The 18,522-nt window shown below is 36.6% G+C and overlaps 1 protein-coding gene and 1 non-coding gene across 2 annotated transcripts; both read right to left on the reverse strand.

The window, feature by feature from the left end:
• Positions 1 to 14,078: 14,078 nt before the first annotated feature.
• Positions 14,079 to 14,779, reverse strand: LOC121493265 (peptidyl-prolyl cis-trans isomerase A). The gene has a single exon (XM_041759046.1). The coding sequence runs from the start codon at positions 14,775 to 14,777 to the stop codon at positions 14,283 to 14,285; it is 495 nt and encodes a 164-aa protein (XP_041614980.1). The 5' UTR covers positions 14,778 to 14,779; the 3' UTR covers positions 14,079 to 14,282.
• A 2,461-nt stretch (positions 14,780 to 17,240) lies between these two features.
• Positions 17,241 to 17,347, reverse strand: LOC121493963. The gene has a single exon (XR_005988612.1). It is a non-coding gene; the product is annotated as a U6 spliceosomal RNA (small nuclear RNA).
• Between the last annotated feature and the right edge of the window lie 1,175 nt (positions 17,348 to 18,522).

Consider the following 18,522-nt stretch of genomic DNA (forward strand, 5'->3'; position numbering starts at 1 on the left):
CAAGAATTGGACACTTAATGAACTGAGCCACCCAGCCTCCCCAGGTTGTGTTCCTATTTTGCAATATACTTGTCTACAAAATATCTTGTCAGTTTTATCAAAGTATTTAAACTTCATGTGTACAAGGATTAGTTTGTGTTTATTCAGCAGATAAAGATAATGCATATTTATTGAATCAAAGAATAATAGTTCAATTTAATAATTTAATTATAATTGTTAATATGTGTCTTCTAATGCTAAAGTTCAAGTGCTGCTATGTTTTTGCTTACTATTGTAGGTAAATAATTTTAATTGTTTTTCTAATATTCAAACAAAATAATTACAAATGGATTTTATGGATTCCCATTACTTAATAGCCCACACTGCATTATATTCATTAAAACCTTTTAAAACATTATTTAAGAGGTAAGCATCCTGGAAACATAACTTGAAAACATCAGTTTTTAAAAATAATTTTATTTTTTTCCATCATGATAAGTGTACACTTTAATCCCCATCCTGTATATCATCCATCCTCTACCCACCTCCCATCTGGTAACCATCAACTTGTTCTCTATAGTTAAGCATTTATTTCTTGGTTTGTCTCTCTCCTTCTCTCTCTCTCTCTCTCTCTCTCTCTCTGTCTCTCTCTCTCCCTCCCTCTTTCTCTCTCTCCCTCTCTTTTCCCCGTTGTGCTGTTGTTTCGTTTCTTAAATTCCACATATGAGGGAAATCATGTGGTATTTATCTTTCTGTTACTGATTTGTTTTGCTGAGCGTTTTACTATTTAACTCTATCCATTTTGTTTCAAATGGCAAGATTTCATTCTTATAGATAGAGATGATATAGATATAGAGAGATGATAGATAAATAGATGATAGATAGATAGATAGATAGATAGATAGATATCTTCTTTATCCATCCATTTATTGATGGACATCTGGGCTACTTTCATAGCTTGGCTATTATAAATAATGCTGCAATAAACGTAGAGGTGCATGTATTCCTTTGAACTAGTGTTTTCATATTTTTTTGGGTAAATACCTAACAGTGCAATTTCTGGATCACACGTAGTTCTATTTTTAACTTTTTGAGAAGCCTCCATACTGTTTTCCACAATGGCTGCACCAGTTTTTGTTCCTACTAACAACAGTTCCCATCAGTTTTCTTCTTAGACTGCAGTTAAGCTGTGACACCAACAACCATTCAAAGCCCTAGCCTTCTCTTGACATGAATATGCTGTGATCAAGGAGTGAGGTAAGTTTTATACAATGGGCAAGAAATAAATAGAATGAAATAAATGATTGAATTATTACCATTCAGCAGCTAGCAATTGAACATTTCAGTATCTGTGGATAAAGAAATAAATCAAATTGATCTCTTCATGAAACTTACAGTTTTGCGGAAGAAATAAGTGATTCATAAAGATTATAATATATAGTAGCAGGTAATATAGGTGTCTTAATATCTGAGAATCAGATGTTACCATTTTTAATTCATGTTTCTAGAAATCTTCTTTTTGCAAAAATTACATTCCTGGTTTTGAAAGTTTGAGGACTCTTCTGGACTAAAAATGAGGTACTAATATATGCCTCCCCAAAGGCTCGTCCCACCCTCTACATTCTAAAATACTGTCAATCTTCTTTGTGTCTTCAAATTCCTGTATCTCCAAATTAAAATTGATTGCTTTCACGAAATGATGTCTGCCCACTGTTTAACATTAATAAATGAATGATATATTCTTTTAATTGTGTTTGCCAATCTGAATTTTATTGGAACACTTTCTTTATACCCCTTTATAATCCTTTTTTGCATGTGTTCAGGGTAAATGCTGGAGGGGCTCCAATTTTGAAGTGTTAAATTATCAAGTGAAATCATAAGAGCAATTTATAAAAGAGATAGCTGGAAATTAAAATACAGAAACCGCTCAAGGTAAAATTCGTGGGGGAACTCTCTTGTCACTACCGTGAGACCCTGCAGATGGAACTAACTCTCCAGCTTCTGCTTGGATACCTGCTGTTTAATTATACCCTAATTAATTAAAGGAAAATCTCCTGTGTGGTTTCGGTAGTAGTGAGCAGGAGGGCAGTCAGAAAGAGACACTTGAATTCAAAAGACTTCAAAATTAACAATAATAGAATCACAAAAGTACTTACTATTTACTCATTGTGTTCATTTTCCAAGAACAATTGCTAAAACAACAAATTAACTCCCTCATACCCAAAAGAATACATAGTATATGTTCTTTTAATAGCTAAATTCTATAAATATTTTATTAGTATTTTGAGGATCACTAATAAATTTTTACTAAAAAGGAGGACTTTTAAGACCAAAGCAGCAAGCATAAAGTTAAATCTCAACATGTTTCTTTAGTGATTATATATATATATATATAAAGCTTACACTCCTGCTTTTGGAAACTTGTTCCACAGATATTACTTCCAGGTTTAAGGTTCCACCCAGTTAATTTCTAAGCCAACTGCTTACAAAAATAGCAGGTAAATACACGCATATTGTATCCACCTGATGAGTGGAATGGTAGCAGGGAGGCATTGTACTAATTAGGGTTCAGTAACGATTTGTCACCTTGCCATTCCCATTCTGTGTGTGCTTGCCTTTGTATGCACACTTGTTCTTCTGCCTCTGAGTTTCTCTTCTTTAACACAGATGTCATTGGAGTATTATAAACCTTTTGGCTATCTATCTAAAGGCAGAAAAACATTTTTTATAGAAAACCAATTAACAGATAAAAAAAAGTCCATTGGTAGCTTGAATTAGGTAGGGCTGTGTAGATGTTTGTGCATCTGTTGGAAGTATCATCAGTTAGTAGAGTGATCCATGAGCCTAAGACATATTTGCTAAAATGAATCTTGTATCCATCATCTTTTACACGTGGCCTTGGAAACATTACATAATATATTTATTTAAATAAATAAATGAGGGGGCGGGGCAGGTGGTGGAGGAGTAGGGTCCCCAAGTCACCTGTCCCTCCCAATTTACCTAGATAACTTTCAAATCATCTTGAAAACCTGCGAAATCGACTTGAGATCTAAAGAGAGAACAGCTGGAACGCTACAGAGAGAAGTTTGCGCTTCTAACAAGATAAGAAGGTGGAAAAAAATTAAAAAAGAATCCAGTGGGGGAGGGGCCCGTGAGGAGCTGGGCTAAGGGCAGGGGGCGGGAGCCTCCTGACAGGAAAGCCCAGACCGGGAGAAGCGGAACTTCTTTTTTTTTTTTTAATTTTTATTTATTTATGATAGTCACAGAGAGAGAGAGAGAGAGAGGCAGAGACACAGGCAGAGGGAGAAGCAGGCTCCATGCACCAGGAGCCCGACATGGGATTCCATCCCGGGTCTCCAGGATCGGGCCCTGGGCCAAAGGCAGGTGCTAAACCGCTGCACCACCCAGGGATCCCCGAGAAGTGGAACTTTAAAAATCCACAGCAGATTCTTCCCGAACAGAAAGGTGCTCAGCAGGGAACTCGGGCAGGATCCCAGGAGGGGCAGTGGGGCCTCCAGGATCCCGGGATCACTAACAGAGGAAGGGCCCCGGGGAGAGCGCCCCACACCCTGAGGGCCAAGCTCCCTAAAGGGCAGGAGCCACCTGGCGGGGCCTTGGGAGCAGCTCAAGCGGCAGCTCAGGGCAGAGGGGGCTGCACCTCCCGGGAGCCCGATTCCAGCAGGGCAGGCCCCGGAGCCCAGTGTGCCGGGGACACAGCCAGGATCCTGTGCTCCCCCGGGACAGGCAGAGGCCGGGAGGGCATAGGACAGTGAGGACACTCCTGCCCCGGGTACCCCGAGCTATGCAGATCAGCGCCACCCACCTCCGGAGTATCCAGGCCTGAGCAGACTGGGAGACTGCGGTAGTTACTGCGGGAGCTGACTCCAGGGCTAGAGAGCTGGCTGCTGCCAGTGAGGTTGTTCCTCATGGTGTCACCCTGTGCCTAGAAAGGAGCTGGGCCACCAGGGGATAGGGGCCTCACGGGGTCAACAGCTCTGCCTGAGCCGTGCACCTGGCAGGGGGCAGGGCAGCTCCCCCAGGTGCACACACCTGAGAATCAGTACAGCAGGCCCTTCCCCCAGAAGACCAGCTGGAAGGACAGGGGAAGAGCAAGTTCTTGACTGAGCAGCGCTGGAAAGCTCCAGGGGAAGTCGAGGGATTTACAATATGTGGAACCAGAGGGTATCCCTCCTTGTTTTTGTTTTTGTTTTCTTTTTCTTCCTTTTTCCAATACAACTCGTATTTAGCCACTCTGCACTGAGCAAAATGACTAGAAAGAAGAACTCACCACAAAAGAAATAATCAGAAACAGTACTCTCTGATACAGAGTTACAGAATTTGAATTACAATTTGATGTCAGAAATCCAATTCAGAAGCACAATTATAAAGCTACTGGTGGCTCTGGAAAAAACATAAAGGATTCAAGAGACTTCATGACTGCAGAATTTAGATCTAATCAGGCTGAAATTAAAAATCAATTAAATGAGATGCAATCCAAACTGGAGGTCCTAACAATGAGGGTTAATGAGGTAGAAGAGTGAGGTAGAAGACAAATCGACGGCAAGGAAAGAAGCTGAGGAAAAAGGAGAAAAACAATTAAAAGACCATGAGGAAAGGTTAAGGGAAATAAATGACAATCTCAGGCAGAAAAATCTACATTTAATTGGGGTTCCAGAGGGCACTGAGAGGGACAGAGGACCAGAAAGTGTATTTGAACAAATCATAGCTGAGAACTTCCTTAATTTGGGGAGAGAAACAGGCATTCAGATCCAGGAGGTAGAGAGATCCTCCCCTAAAATTAACAAAAAAACGTTCAACATCTTGACATCTAATAGCGAAACTTGCAAATTCCAAAGATAAAGAGAAAATCCTTAAAACCGCAAGAGACAAGAGGTCTCTAACTTATATGGGGAGAAATATTAGATTAACAGCAGACCTCTCCACAGACCCTTTCTGGCAGGCCAGAAAGGGCTGGCAGGATATATACAGGGTCCTAAATCAGAGGAACATGCAGCCAGGAATACTTTATCCAGCAAGGCTCTCATTCAGAATAGAAGGAGAGATAAAGAGCTCCAAAATTTGCAGAAACTGAAAGAATATGTGACCACCAAACCAGCTCTGCAAGAAATAGTAAGGGGGACCCTGTAAAAGAAAGAGGGTACCCAAAGAAAACAATCCACAAAACAGGGACTGAATAGGGATTATGATGACAATAAATTTATATCTTTCAATAGTAACTCTGAATGTGAATGGGCTTAATGATCTCATCAAAAGATGCAGAGTTTCAGACTGGATAAAGAAGCAAGACCCATCTATTTGCTATCTACAAGAGCCTCATTTTAGACCTAAGGACAACTCCAGCCTGAAAATGAAAGGTTGGAGAACCATTTATCATTCGAATGGTCCTCAAAAGAAAGCAGGGGTGGCAATCCCCATATCAGATAAATTAAAGTTTATCCCAAAGACTGTAGTAGAGATGAAGAGGGACACTCAATCATACTTAGAGGAGCTATCCAACAAGAGGACCTAACAATCATGAATATTTATACCCCGAATGTGGGAGCTGCCAAGTACATCAATCAATTAATAACCAAAGTAAATACATACTTAGATAGTAATACTAATACTGGGAGACTTCAACACGGCACTTTCTGCAAATGACAGATATTCTAGGCACAACATCTCCAAAGAAGCAAGAGCTTTAAATGATACACTGGAGCAGATGGATTTCACAGATATTTACAGAACTTTAATCCAAACGCAACTGAATACACATTCTTCACATGGAACTTTCTCCAGAATAGACCACATACTGGGTCACAAATCAGGTCTTAACTGATACCAAAAGATTGGGATTGTCCCCTGCATATTTTCAGACCATAATGCTTTGAAACTTGAACTCAATCACAAGAAGAAATTTGGAAGAAATTCAAACACGTGGAGGTTAAAGACCATCCTGCTAAAAGATGAATGGGTCAACCAGGCAATTAGAGAAGAATTAAAAAGATTCATGGAAATTAATGAGAATGAAGATACAACCATTCAAAATCCTTGGGATACAGCAAAAGCAGTCCTGAGAGAGAAATGCATTGCAATACAAGCATCTCTAAAAAAATTGGAAAAAACTCAAATACACAAGCTAACCTTGCACGTTAAGGACAGAAGAAAGAACAGCAAATAAAACCTACACCAAGCAGAAGAAGAGAATAAATAAAGATTCAAGCAGAACTCCATAAAATAGAGACCAGAAGAACTATAGAACAGATCAACAAAACCGGGAGTTGGTTCTTTGAAAAAATTAATAAGATAGATAAACCGTTAGCCAGCTTTATTAAAAACAAAAGGAAAAGGACTCAAATTAATAAAATCATGAATGAAAAAGGAGAGATCACCACCAATACCAAGGAAATACAAATTATTTTAAAAACATATTATGAACAACTATACGCCAATAAATTAGGCAATCTAGAAGAAATGGACGCATTACTGGAAAACCACAAACTATCAAAACTGGAACAGGAAGAAATAGAAAACCTGAACAGGCCAATAACCAGGGAGGAAATTGAAAGAGTCATCAAAAATCTCCCAAGACACAAAAGTCCAGGGCCAGATGGCTTCCCAGGGGAATTCTATCAAACATTTAAAGAAGAAAAAATACCTATTACACTAAAGCTGTTCCAAAAGATAGAAAGGGATGGAATACTTCCAAACTTGTTCTATGAGGCCAGGATCACCTTAACTCTAAAACCAGACGAAAACCCCACCAAAAAAGGGAATTATAGACCAATATCCCTGATGAACACAGATGCAAACATTCTCAACAAGATACTAGCCAATAGGATTCAACGGTACATTAAGAAGATTATTCACCATGACCATGTGGGATTTATCCCCTGGACGCAAGGCTGGTTTAACACTTGTAAAGCAATCAATGTGATAGATCATATCAACAAGAGAAAAAACAAGAACCATATGATCCTCTCAATAGATACAGAGAAAGCATTTGACAAAATACAGCATGCATTCTTGATCAAAACTCTTGAGAGTGTGGGGTTAGAGGGAACATTCCTCAGCATCTTAAAAGCCATCTATGAAAAGCCCACAGCAAATATCATTCTCAATGGGGAAAACTGGGAGCCTTTCCCCTAAGATCAGGAACATGACAGGGATGTCCACTCTCACCACTGCTATTTAACGTAGTATTAGAAGTACTAACCTCAGCAATCAGGCAACAAAAAGACATTAAAGGCATTCAAATTGGCAAAGAAGAAGTCAAACTCTCCCTCTTTGTAGATGACATGATACTCTACACAAAAACCCAAAGACACCACCCCAAGATTGCTAGAACTCATACAGCAATTCAGCAGTGTGACAGGAGACAAAGTCAATGCCCAGAAATCAGTGACATTTCTATGCACTAACAATGAAACTGAAGAAAGAGAAATTAAGGAGTCAATCCCATTTACAATTGCACCCAAAAGCATAAGATACCTAGGCATAAACCTAACCAAAGAGGTAAAGGATTTATACCCTAAAAAGTACAGAACATTTCTGAAAGAAATTGAGGCAGACACAAAAAGATGGAAAAATATTCCATGCTCATGGATTGGAAGAATTAATATTGGGAAAATGTCAATGCTATTTAGGGCAATTTACACATTTAATGCAATCCCTATGAAAATACCATGGACGTTCTTCAGAGAGTTGGAACAAATCATCTTAAGATTTGTGTATAATCAGAAAAGACCCTGAATAACCAGGGGAATATTGAAAAAGAAAACCAGAGCCAGGGGCATCACAATGCCAGATTTCAGTTTGTACTACAAAGCTGTGATCAGAAAGACAGTGTGGTACTGGCATAAAAACAGTTACATAGATCAATGGAACAGAATAGAGAACCCAGAAATGGGCCCACAGCAATATGGTCAACTAACATTCGACAAAGGAGGAAAGACGATCCACTGGAAAAAGGACAGTCTCTTCAATAAATGGTGTCAGGAAAATTGGACAGCCACATGTAGAAGAATGAAACTGGACCATTCTCTTACACCATTCACAAAGATAAACTCAAGATGGATGAAAGATCTAAATGTGAGACAAGAATCCATCAAAATCCTAGAGGAGAACGCAGGCAACACCCTTTTTGAACTTGGCCACAGTAACTTCTTGCAAGATACCTCTATGAAGGCAAGGGAAACAAAAGCAAAAATGAACTATTGGGACTTCATCAAGATAAAAAGCTTCTGCACAGCAAAAGAAACAGTCAACAAAACTAAAGACAACCTACAGAATGGGAGAAGATATTTGCAAATGACGTATCAGATAAAGGGCTAGTATCCAAGATCTATAAAGAACTTATTAAACCCCTCACCCAAGAAACAAACAATCCAATCATGAAATGGGCAAAAGACATGAACAGAAATTTCAAAGAGGAAGACATAGACATGGCCAACAAGCACATGAGAAAATGCCCGGTATCACTGGCCATCAGGGAAATACAAATCAAAACCACAATGAAACACCACCTCACACCAGTGAGAATGGGGAAAATTAACAAGACAGGAAACAACAGATGTTGGAGAGGATGTGAGAAAGGGGAATCCTCCTGCACTGTTGGTAGGAACATGAACTGGTGCAGCCACTCTGGAAAACTGTGTGGAGGTTCCTCAAAGAGTTAAAAATAGATCTGCCCTATGACCCAGCAATTGCACTGCTAGGGATTTATCCCAAAGATACAGATGCAGTGAAACGTTGGAACACCTGCACCCCAATGTTCATAGCAGCAATGTCCACAATAGCCAAACTGTGGAAGGAGCCTTGGTGTCCATCAAAAGATTAATGGATAAAGAAGATGTGGTCTATGTATACAATGGAATATTATTCAACCATTAGAAATGACAAATACCCACCATTTGCTTCGATGTGAAAGGAACTGGAGCCTTTCATACATATGGTATTATGTATGTATGCCTTTCATACATACCTTAATACATATGGTATTATGCTGAGTGAAATAAGTCAATCGGAGAAGGGCAAACATTATATGGTCTCATTCATTTGGGGAATATAAAAATTAGTGAAAGGGAAAGGAGAGAAAATGAGTGAAAATATCAGTGAGGGTGACAGAACATGAGAGACTCCTAACTTTGGGAAACAAACAAGGGGTAGTGGAAGGGGAGGTAGGTGGGGGTTTGGGGTGACTGAGTGATGGGCACTGAGGTACACTTGACAGGATGAGCACTGGGTGTTATGCTATATGTTGGCATATAGAACTCCAATAAAAATATATATACAAAAAAATAGATAAGTGAAATTCAATAAAAATAAATAAACTTAATTTGAATAATTTTAAATAAATTATTTTCATTATAAGAAATTGACATGTTATATATTTATTTGTTTTATAAATAAAATATAGAACTATAAATGCTATATATGTTTATTTATTTATTATTTCCTTAGTGATTGAGTAGACTTCATAGAGTAGTACAAAATCCAATCTCACACAACTTCCAATGTACTTGTAGGGTTTAAGTCAATTTAGTAAGCCTCATAAAAATATACACACCAGATCTCGATCTATAAAAAGTATGCATGAAATAAATTTTTGTTCTCTTTGTTACTTACTGATTTATATTTGGGAATTACAAAGGATAAAATTACTAAGTGTCAAATATAACTGTCAATGTAGAAAGACTATTTGACATCGTTTATTAATATTAATGTGAATTATTGATACTATTAATGATTCAGGTGGATGTAGCCTTAAGAGTTCTCTTAACTCTCTTACATGAATGTGGACTTAAAACATTCAGTAAACACTCTCTTACTGTATGGAATATTAATCAGGAGTTACGTTTCCTGCTTATTAATATTTCATATAGAAAATCACTAGGAATTCTCAAATAATAGCTCATTAACTATATTTATGTCTGTACATCTTGTCTGACCACTATATGATGTGCTATATGATACACATTATAGAAAAAAATATCCACGCCATTTATTTGACCACTAGCATTTTGATGATTTAAAAAATATATATGCCTTTTAAAAACACCATTATTAAGGTATAATTGACCTACAAAAGCTAAGTTTGATGAGTTTGGACATATGCAGACACCTGTGAAATCATGGTCACAATCAAGGTAATAGACATGTACATCTCTTCCAATAGTTTTCTTGGGTCTTTCTTTTGGTTGTTTTTGTTTTTCTGGTATGAGAAACTTAACCTCAGAATTAACCTCTTAGCAAATTTTCAAGTGCATAAATCAATTATGTTAACTAGAGATATTAGGATATGCAGCAACTACCCAGAACTTTTTCATCTTGCATAAATGAAACTTTGTATCCACCAAATAAAGACACTTCATTCTCCCCTCCAACTCACCCCAGCCTCTGGCAATGACCATTCTATTATCTGCTTCTATGAGTTTGATTATTTTAAATTCTTCATATAAGTAGAATCATGCAGTTTGCATCCTTCTGAGACTGGATTATTTCTGTCAGCACAATGTTCTCCAGATTCATCCATATTGTAGCAAATGGCAGGATTTTCTTCTTTTTAAAGACTGAACAATATTCTATGGCATATACATACCATGTTTTCTTTACCCATTCACCGGTGATTAAGTTTTAACTTCCAAAAGTGAAATGAGAACCTGCATATGTAGGGGAAATCACAACTGTGGCATGATAGAAAATAGAATGCAATTAAATGCTAATTTGTTTATTAAAGGTGATATGGATATGTCCAGATGATTGATCATCATATTCTTTGTCTTGTAGAATGCCATCAACTGTTTTTTATTGTCTGTTTTGTTCTCATTAATGGAATTCCAAGCAAGAAGTATATCATGGCCTATAAGGCATTCTGATTGACAGATATTAGTAAAAGTACATTTGTGGTGCAAGAATAATGCATGAGTAGAGAGGAAAAACAGGACAACTTTATTCTATCTACCTTTTTTAGGCAAAATCCAAAATATCATGCATTTTTGAGGATATATATATATATATATAACATAATAATAATTTCAACTTTAAAGTATCTATACATCCTAATTATATTTCCCTTTTTATTAGAGCTCTGTGAATCTTAGTATCTTAATGAGATATCTAGGTACCTGTGTAGTCTCAGGCTTCAAAAGAGATTACTTAGCCTGATTTCTACATGGCAGTTTCTCACTAACTAAAATTGCTAATCATGCTTTTCTTGGGTTTTGCTGCTATATGTGTAACTTCAGATTGCTTCATAACACAAGGATTACAAAGGAAAAGTGAACAGAATCTTTGAGTTGTTTTCTCCATATCCAGACATTTGGCCACCTATTCGGCTGTTTCTTTTCTCTCCTCTTCTCATATGGGCCAATGTTTGGAAGAAGTCCAATAATTCTGTGAGCTGAAACATGTACAACAAGCCTTTTTAAGTACTAATCTTTAGACAATGTTCCCCAAATCAGGGAACAGCATTGAAAGAACTCTTCTTGCTACAGAAGAAAGTAGGAGAGAGTGGCTGGAGTGAAGAAGGAAGGAGAGAGAAAGAAATAACCCAGGAAACTACAAAGAATACAGAAAAAGAAGAAATTATCTTTTGACCTTCCGAAATCCTCTTCTTAATGTCTTTTCTCATATCTGGTATTAACCAAGGTCAGAATATCTTAAATACCTTTCATTATCAGCTCAGCATGGGCTGCTCCACCATGGTTTGAAGTGTTAGATGATTTCTGAACATAAACTGAACTGTCTTTACTCTGGAGTCTGGCTTCAATGAATTTTTCATTTAATTTTTCTTTAGAAGACCATCAAGACCTTTGCTGTTAGAATGTAAGTGAGGCTATATCAGAGGCTCATTGTCAATAGCTTTATTTCCCAATTCCATTTTGAAAACACATCCTCATAATGTATTCAAATATTTCAGATTCAATCAAATTACTTCTCTATAGCAGTGAGAAAAATTAATTCATTTTCATAGAAACCATGCAAATTTCCATGGGAAAATTTACATTTTTTAATTTTTTTAATTTTAATTTTAATTTTAATTTTTTTTTAGTAAGCATGGCCTACTCAGCATTTCATAACTTGCTTAATTTATTAAGTGTGAATGAATGGTGCACTGTAGGGGAGGTAAGTTTACAGATTAAAGAATTTCTTGTTCTATCCTAATAGAGGTATGGGAGGTATAGTTATTTGTTACCACTGCCCTTTCCAATTGATCTCCTCCTGCCTCTGACTCACCACACTTACTTTTATTAGAGGGCTACTTTTTAAATTACATCATCCCATTGATTTTAAGTAATAGGAAGCACTGGCAAGATATTGAAGAGGGGAAGGAAGAAGAGGTTTGGGAATTTCTTACTTGTTCCTTTCTGACTTTGGAACCTCAATTCTGATAGCACCCACATTTTTTTCTCCCAAACTCAAGCTCTCATTGCATTACAGGAGCTCACTTTATCTCCTAGCCCCTTCAGAACTAGAGGTGGTGTTTCTTCATTGTTGCCATCTCTGCTTCTTCCAATACCTCCTGTTGGCTTCCTAAATCCTGCCCAAACCTCGGTGAATTGTCCTTCATGACTGTCGCTTCATTTGAACCATTGGATTTGAATTTGTTTTCTGTTGGGGCCTTGACTGATGATAAAAACAACAATATTAATACTAATAATTTAAGAGTTCAGAATACTTACCACATGTTGGGTATTATGCTAAGTGTTTCATATGTGCTATTTAATTGAATCTAAAAAATTCTTGTGGGATGTGTATTATCTCTATAGGGATTAAATTGTGGTTTAGAAAGGCATCATTGTGCAAGATCTCCGCAGCTAGTTAGGGAGCATCAAGCCTCTAAATTGAGTCTGTTTGACTCTGGAGTCCTTGCTCTTAATAATCATTCTGGAATACTGCCTGTTATGTGAGACTTGTGAGATTGTGCCTGTAGCATAAGAGCAACAAATATAATCTTTAAATGCTGATCTGTAACTAGTAAATAAGAACAGTAGAAGGAGTATTTAGTTTAATTCCACAAATACTTATTTTATATTTTTTAAGATTTTATTTATTTATTTGAGAGAGAAAGAAAGAGCTAGCATGAGTATGAGGGAAAGGTAGGGAAAGGAAGAAGCAGGCTCCCTGCTGAGCAGGGAACTCTACTGAGGACTCTATTCCAGGACCCTAGGATCATGGCCTGAGTCAAAGGCAGATACTTAACCGACTGAGTCACCCAGGCTCCCCACACCCACGAAATATTTAGTAAGTCATTAATGCTCATTAATCCTAACCCTTTCTAGGATTTAAGAAAGTAGGGAAAGAATTGTTCCATTTCCAGATAGATTTATGATTTGACAGGAGCATCAGAAATCAAAAATACATAAATTAAGTTATATTTTACACATGAAAATAAATATTTCTAGGCTATGAAGGAAGAATTTTGGAGTAGAATGGAATGAAGCTCTGGTGACTCATTGGGATTCCTCACTGATTTAGCTGGAACATGTACACTGATCATAGAATTGCAGTGCTTCAGGTCTGCTGGATTTATCCCGTGTGTTCATAGTGTTTTAGATTCTCTTGTTGGAAGAAACAGTCAGGTGATTACCCTTGTCAACAAAACATGTGTTTTTTTCTTTGGGGGTTAGAATGTTAGAATTTATAGATTATAGAATTTAACCATCCAACCTCCTAATGTTGATTAATATAGAGATAATAATGGAATAACAGATAACAGTGTATTTTTTCCCTCTGAATCCATTTTTCTCTTTACAGGTGTTAAAATACTAAGAATTTAGTATTATAATTACTGCATTTTCTTTGATATAAAACTGACAGATTATAAGATGCACCAATATTTTTTAATAATAAATTTAAGAAGGAAAATTCATTGTCATTAGATCTATAACATGGTTCTTTTTATTACTTAGAGTTGTATTTTGTATTTATTGAAAGAATTCTTTTAGGATTAAATTTTTTACACAAGGAACAGTCATGGAAATACATAAAAGGAGAATGTAAACACAATTATTTGGTTAAGGTATTTCTAATTTCTTCCAATTAAGAGATTAACTTTTTAGAATCACTTTTTTTTTTTTTTTTTTTTTTTTTTTTTTTTTTTTTTTGTGGTTTAGATTTTATTTCATCATCATAAACTGAACTCTGCAATCCAGCTAGACCTGGGGAAAGGAACCACGGAGCCCGCAGAACTGCAGTGAGAGTGCGGAGACTGGGCTATTTCAAGCAGGTGGGGGTGGAGGGGCGCTCTCCTGAGCTAAAGGAACGGTCTGGAAGTTCAGATAAAACAGGAATTAGATTAATCAGATCTGTCCACAGTCGGCGATGGTGATCTTCTTGCTGGTCTTGCCGTTCCTGGACCCAAAGCGCTCCATGGCTTCCACGATGTTCATGCCCTCCTTGACCTTGCCAAAGACCACATGCTTGCCGTCCAACCACTCAGTCTTGGCGGTGCAGATGAAAAACTGGGAACCGTTTGTGTTGGGTCCAGCGTTGGCCATGGACAAGATGCCAGGCCCTGTGTGCTTCAGGATGAAGTTCTCGTCGTCAAACTTCTCCCCGTAGATGGACTTGCCGCCAGTGCCATTGTGACGCGTGAAGTCCCCACCCTGGCACATAAATCCCGGGATAATCCTGTGAAAGCAGGAACCTTTGTAACCGAATCCCTTCTCTCCAGTACTCAGAGCACGAAAGTTCTCTGCTGTCTTTGGAACTTTGTCAGCAAACAGCTCGAAGGAGACGCGGCCCAAAGGCTCGCCGTCCACGGCGATGTCAAAGAACACGGTGGGGTTGACCATGGCTGTCACTGTTTGTAATGTGTCACACAAATTTTGGAATTGGAATTTACTTTTCTTATCTCTAAAATAGTAGTAATAATAACTCTTCTCCCTTGAGGTTGCTGCAAATGTGGAGTGAAATGAGGGTTAGCATAGTGCCTAGTACATAAGAAACACTCAATGAAATTTGTTAATAATTGTGCTATTGCTATTTTTATTATATTCCTTTTGAGGTGGTATCTGATAAGTAGCCTAAAATTGGCATAAACAAAAATTTATTAATAGGCAGAAAGTCATTTTGCCTCACTATTCCCCACTTGATTGCTCTGGATTGTAAACTATTTTTTTTTGATGAGGCCAGGCCAGCTGTTGGGCTGGTTAAATCAGTAACTTTCCTCAGAATGAAATCATTCCTTCATAAAAAAAAAAAAAGGGATAATAATCCTGTAACCCATGACTCCTTAGCAGAACAGAGAAAGATAAATAAATGTGAACACACTGTGTAAGCTTTGAAATGATATACAATGGTCATGTATTATGAATATCAATTTCATAAATACTGGTCAACTGATTATCTTAAGTCTATTTTGAAAAAAAAAAAAAGAAACACAGAGTGTTGTATTCATTTTCCAGAAAGACCATGCTTTTTTTTTTTTTCCCCTTTGGAACCTTAAAATAAAGACTCATAAATGAAAATAGCACAATTTTAATTTTTTCTCAGAGCCCTCTGCTTAAGTGCCAAACCTTGGTATGTTAAAAGTAATTTTTCTTATGCAACCTCTGTAATCATGGGATGGGACCAGTGGCAAAAAGCACCATCTAAATTGAGATGAAAATCAGCAGATTCTAAGCAACAGCAGACAATATTGAGTGATGCCTTTGCATTGTGGCTCCCAGTGCAGAGGATCTAAGGACAGCAGCTATGCTTCCCCTTGCTGGTAATCCCATGTAGGGGTGAAGACTATATTTAACCCCTGAGCACTCTGACCAATGAGGATGAGAGTGCATTCATTGTTCAGTACCTCTTACATGTTCAGAGTTCAGGTGAATGCAGGAGGTCGCCATGTACAAGCTCTGCAAAGATTTTTCTCATGTTTAATCTATTGAAAATTATTCTTTAGCAAAATTGATTCTACCCCTCCAATTCTCTTTTCAATAATTTATGATGCTTCTACTTTTTTTCCTAGAGAAAAATTTCTATTGTTTTCTCCTCCTTTGATTGCTTTAAAATAAGAAATAGTGAGATGTGACTTAAAATCCAGTGCAATTTTGAAGTAGCCAACTCTTCCCTCCCTGTTCCATTCACCCCTATTTCTCCCATTTCTATTATCTTTAGGCAAACATTTAAATGAATACGTAAATAAAAATCCTCTACCCAGCTAACACAGTTACTTCAGAAATAACTTCACCGAGAGAACTTTCATTTTAAAGTGAATACATTAATAGACAAGTAATGTATAATATTTATTTTGGCCCCATTCCTGATTTTCTAAATTTAGGATACACTAATTTCTTTTAGGCCTCAGGCCACAAAAACTGGTATTTTCTGTCATGAATAGTGTATTCTCTTGGCTTGGAATGGGCATCTAAAAATACCCGTTCCTTCTAATGGATGCTTATCTACAGAAATAACTAAGGGTTTTAAAGAGTTACTGGCAGAAATGAAGTAAATGCACATGCAAACTTCATATAGTACCATCTCAACATTTCCCTGAATCTGAAACAAAATTTCAAGGAAATCTCAGGTGATTTCAGAGATGCTGTAGGAGATTTTTTGGGGGCTCTTTATTCTCTATATATCAATATAAAATTCTCTCCATTGAACTTTTCTGCTTTTGAAGTGTGTAACATCAGTGTATTTCCACTGAGTATAAAAAGAACTTTAAAAATTTCAGTGTGCCTTGCTTTGGAGTTTACATTCTAATATGAATTCACAAGAAGAAATATAATACTGATTTATATTAACTTAGAACTATTGACTTAAAAACGTCATTAAACTTTTAATATCAGCACTTACTGCACATAAGTGCTATTTATAAATCATTTACATGTTAATAAACGTTATTATGATTGGTAAAGTAGAGACAAAGAAATTTCAAACTAAAAGTTTAGGAGTAATTTGGATTTAAAAATCAATCAGATATGTCTACAAAACTTCATACAGAAAATAAGTCAATGTTGATATTGGGAATTAGGTCACCAAAAATTATTTGCTGCCATAATTAGTTATTTTACCTCTTATAAAAATATATCACAACTGACCTATACAAATAAAGAACTCACTCCTACGACTTCTTGGATAAAATGTATTTATGCAATATGAACAGATTACTAAAATAAAATTAGCATACTTTTTCTGTTGTTATGCCTTTCATAATTTTTATTGTGATACCTCCCTTACTTTGCTTTTTATTTCTTTCTTTTTTTTTTACTTTGCTTTTTCTGCACTGATCTTTTTTGTTCTGTACAATATTCCTTTTTTAAAAAAATACAGAATGCTTCACGAATTTGCGTATCATCCTTGCATAGGGGCCGTGCTAATCTTCTCTGTATTGTTCCAATTTTAATGTATGTGCTGCCGAAGCAAGCACCAATATTCCACATTTTTTGTTTATATGATAACTAAGTCTGTAGCTCCTTGAAACTGGTAATTATATCTAGAGATGTTATTAGATTTAGGATCAGTGTAGGGGAGCAAAACATCTCTAGATATAGTTATGTGGACTTACAAGTAGGTAAGTTCATGAGGCACATACCCAAAGTTATCAAACTTTGAAATTCAGTTTTATCCTTTTGTCTGTGGTGAATTGCCCCAAAAGCATTTCACCCTACTAATTTTAGAATTACAAATTGAAAAAAAAACTTTCATTCAAGATTACAAATGATAATTTTAAATTATAATGTTCTTCTCCTACTTGTTAGCTATGATTCTCCTTTTAAAACGTCATCAATTGCTTGGTTGACTTTTAATGCAGTGGATATAGACAAAATGATAAGTATATATTATTTTTTTTATTCACTGGGTTTAAAATGATATTTTGGTGCCCTAGGAGACTTCAACATTGACCAGTGAGTGTATTTTTGTTATGATTAAGATCCCTTACTTAGTCTTTTACATTGTGGACATGATTCAGTTTTTTGGTTGTTTTCTTTATGATCCTTAAATTTTTCCATCTGATGCCATTGGAAACTGATTCTAGTTGACATTTTTTTACATGATCACATTAATCTCTGAGAATCCCCTTACTTCTGGAATAAAATACTTTAGGTTCATTTTGTACCTTTTGTACCTTAGACTTGGAACCAAGAATTTCTCCAACTTCCCTGGTTATTTAATGAGAGATATTTTGGGCACCTGAATGGCTCATGGTTGAGAATCTGCCTTTGGTTCAGGTCAAATCCTGGATCCTGGGATGGAATCCTGCATTGGGATCAGCACAGGGAGCCTGCTTCTCCTTCTGCCTATGTCTCTGCCTCTCTCTGTGACTCTCATGAATAAATAAATAAATGTTTTTAAAAATAATGAGAGATATTTTTGATATTAAATTATAAACGCTAGAGTTGCCCATCACTACTTGTATTTTAGAATAAACAAAGTTGGAAATACACATTTTTAGGAGAAAATATTCATATGTTCACAATGATATTTCAAGATTTTTTTCAATCTAGTAGGTGAGAAATCATATCTTGGTGTGTCTAATTTGGACTTCTCCTATTTTGATAAACCCTGAAGTTTTGCACCCTCATATAATCTCAGGATTATTTT

This window comes from Vulpes lagopus, chromosome 6 (assembly GCF_018345385.1).
Source record: "Vulpes lagopus strain Blue_001 chromosome 6, ASM1834538v1, whole genome shotgun sequence".
Taxonomy (NCBI): domain Eukaryota; kingdom Metazoa; phylum Chordata; class Mammalia; order Carnivora; family Canidae; genus Vulpes; species Vulpes lagopus.

What these genes read in the sequence shown, in the direction of transcription:
- LOC121493265 (XM_041759046.1), bottom strand. Translation starts at nt 14,777, where the DNA reads ATGGTCAACCCCACCGTGTTCTTTGACATCGCCGTGGACGGCGAGCCT.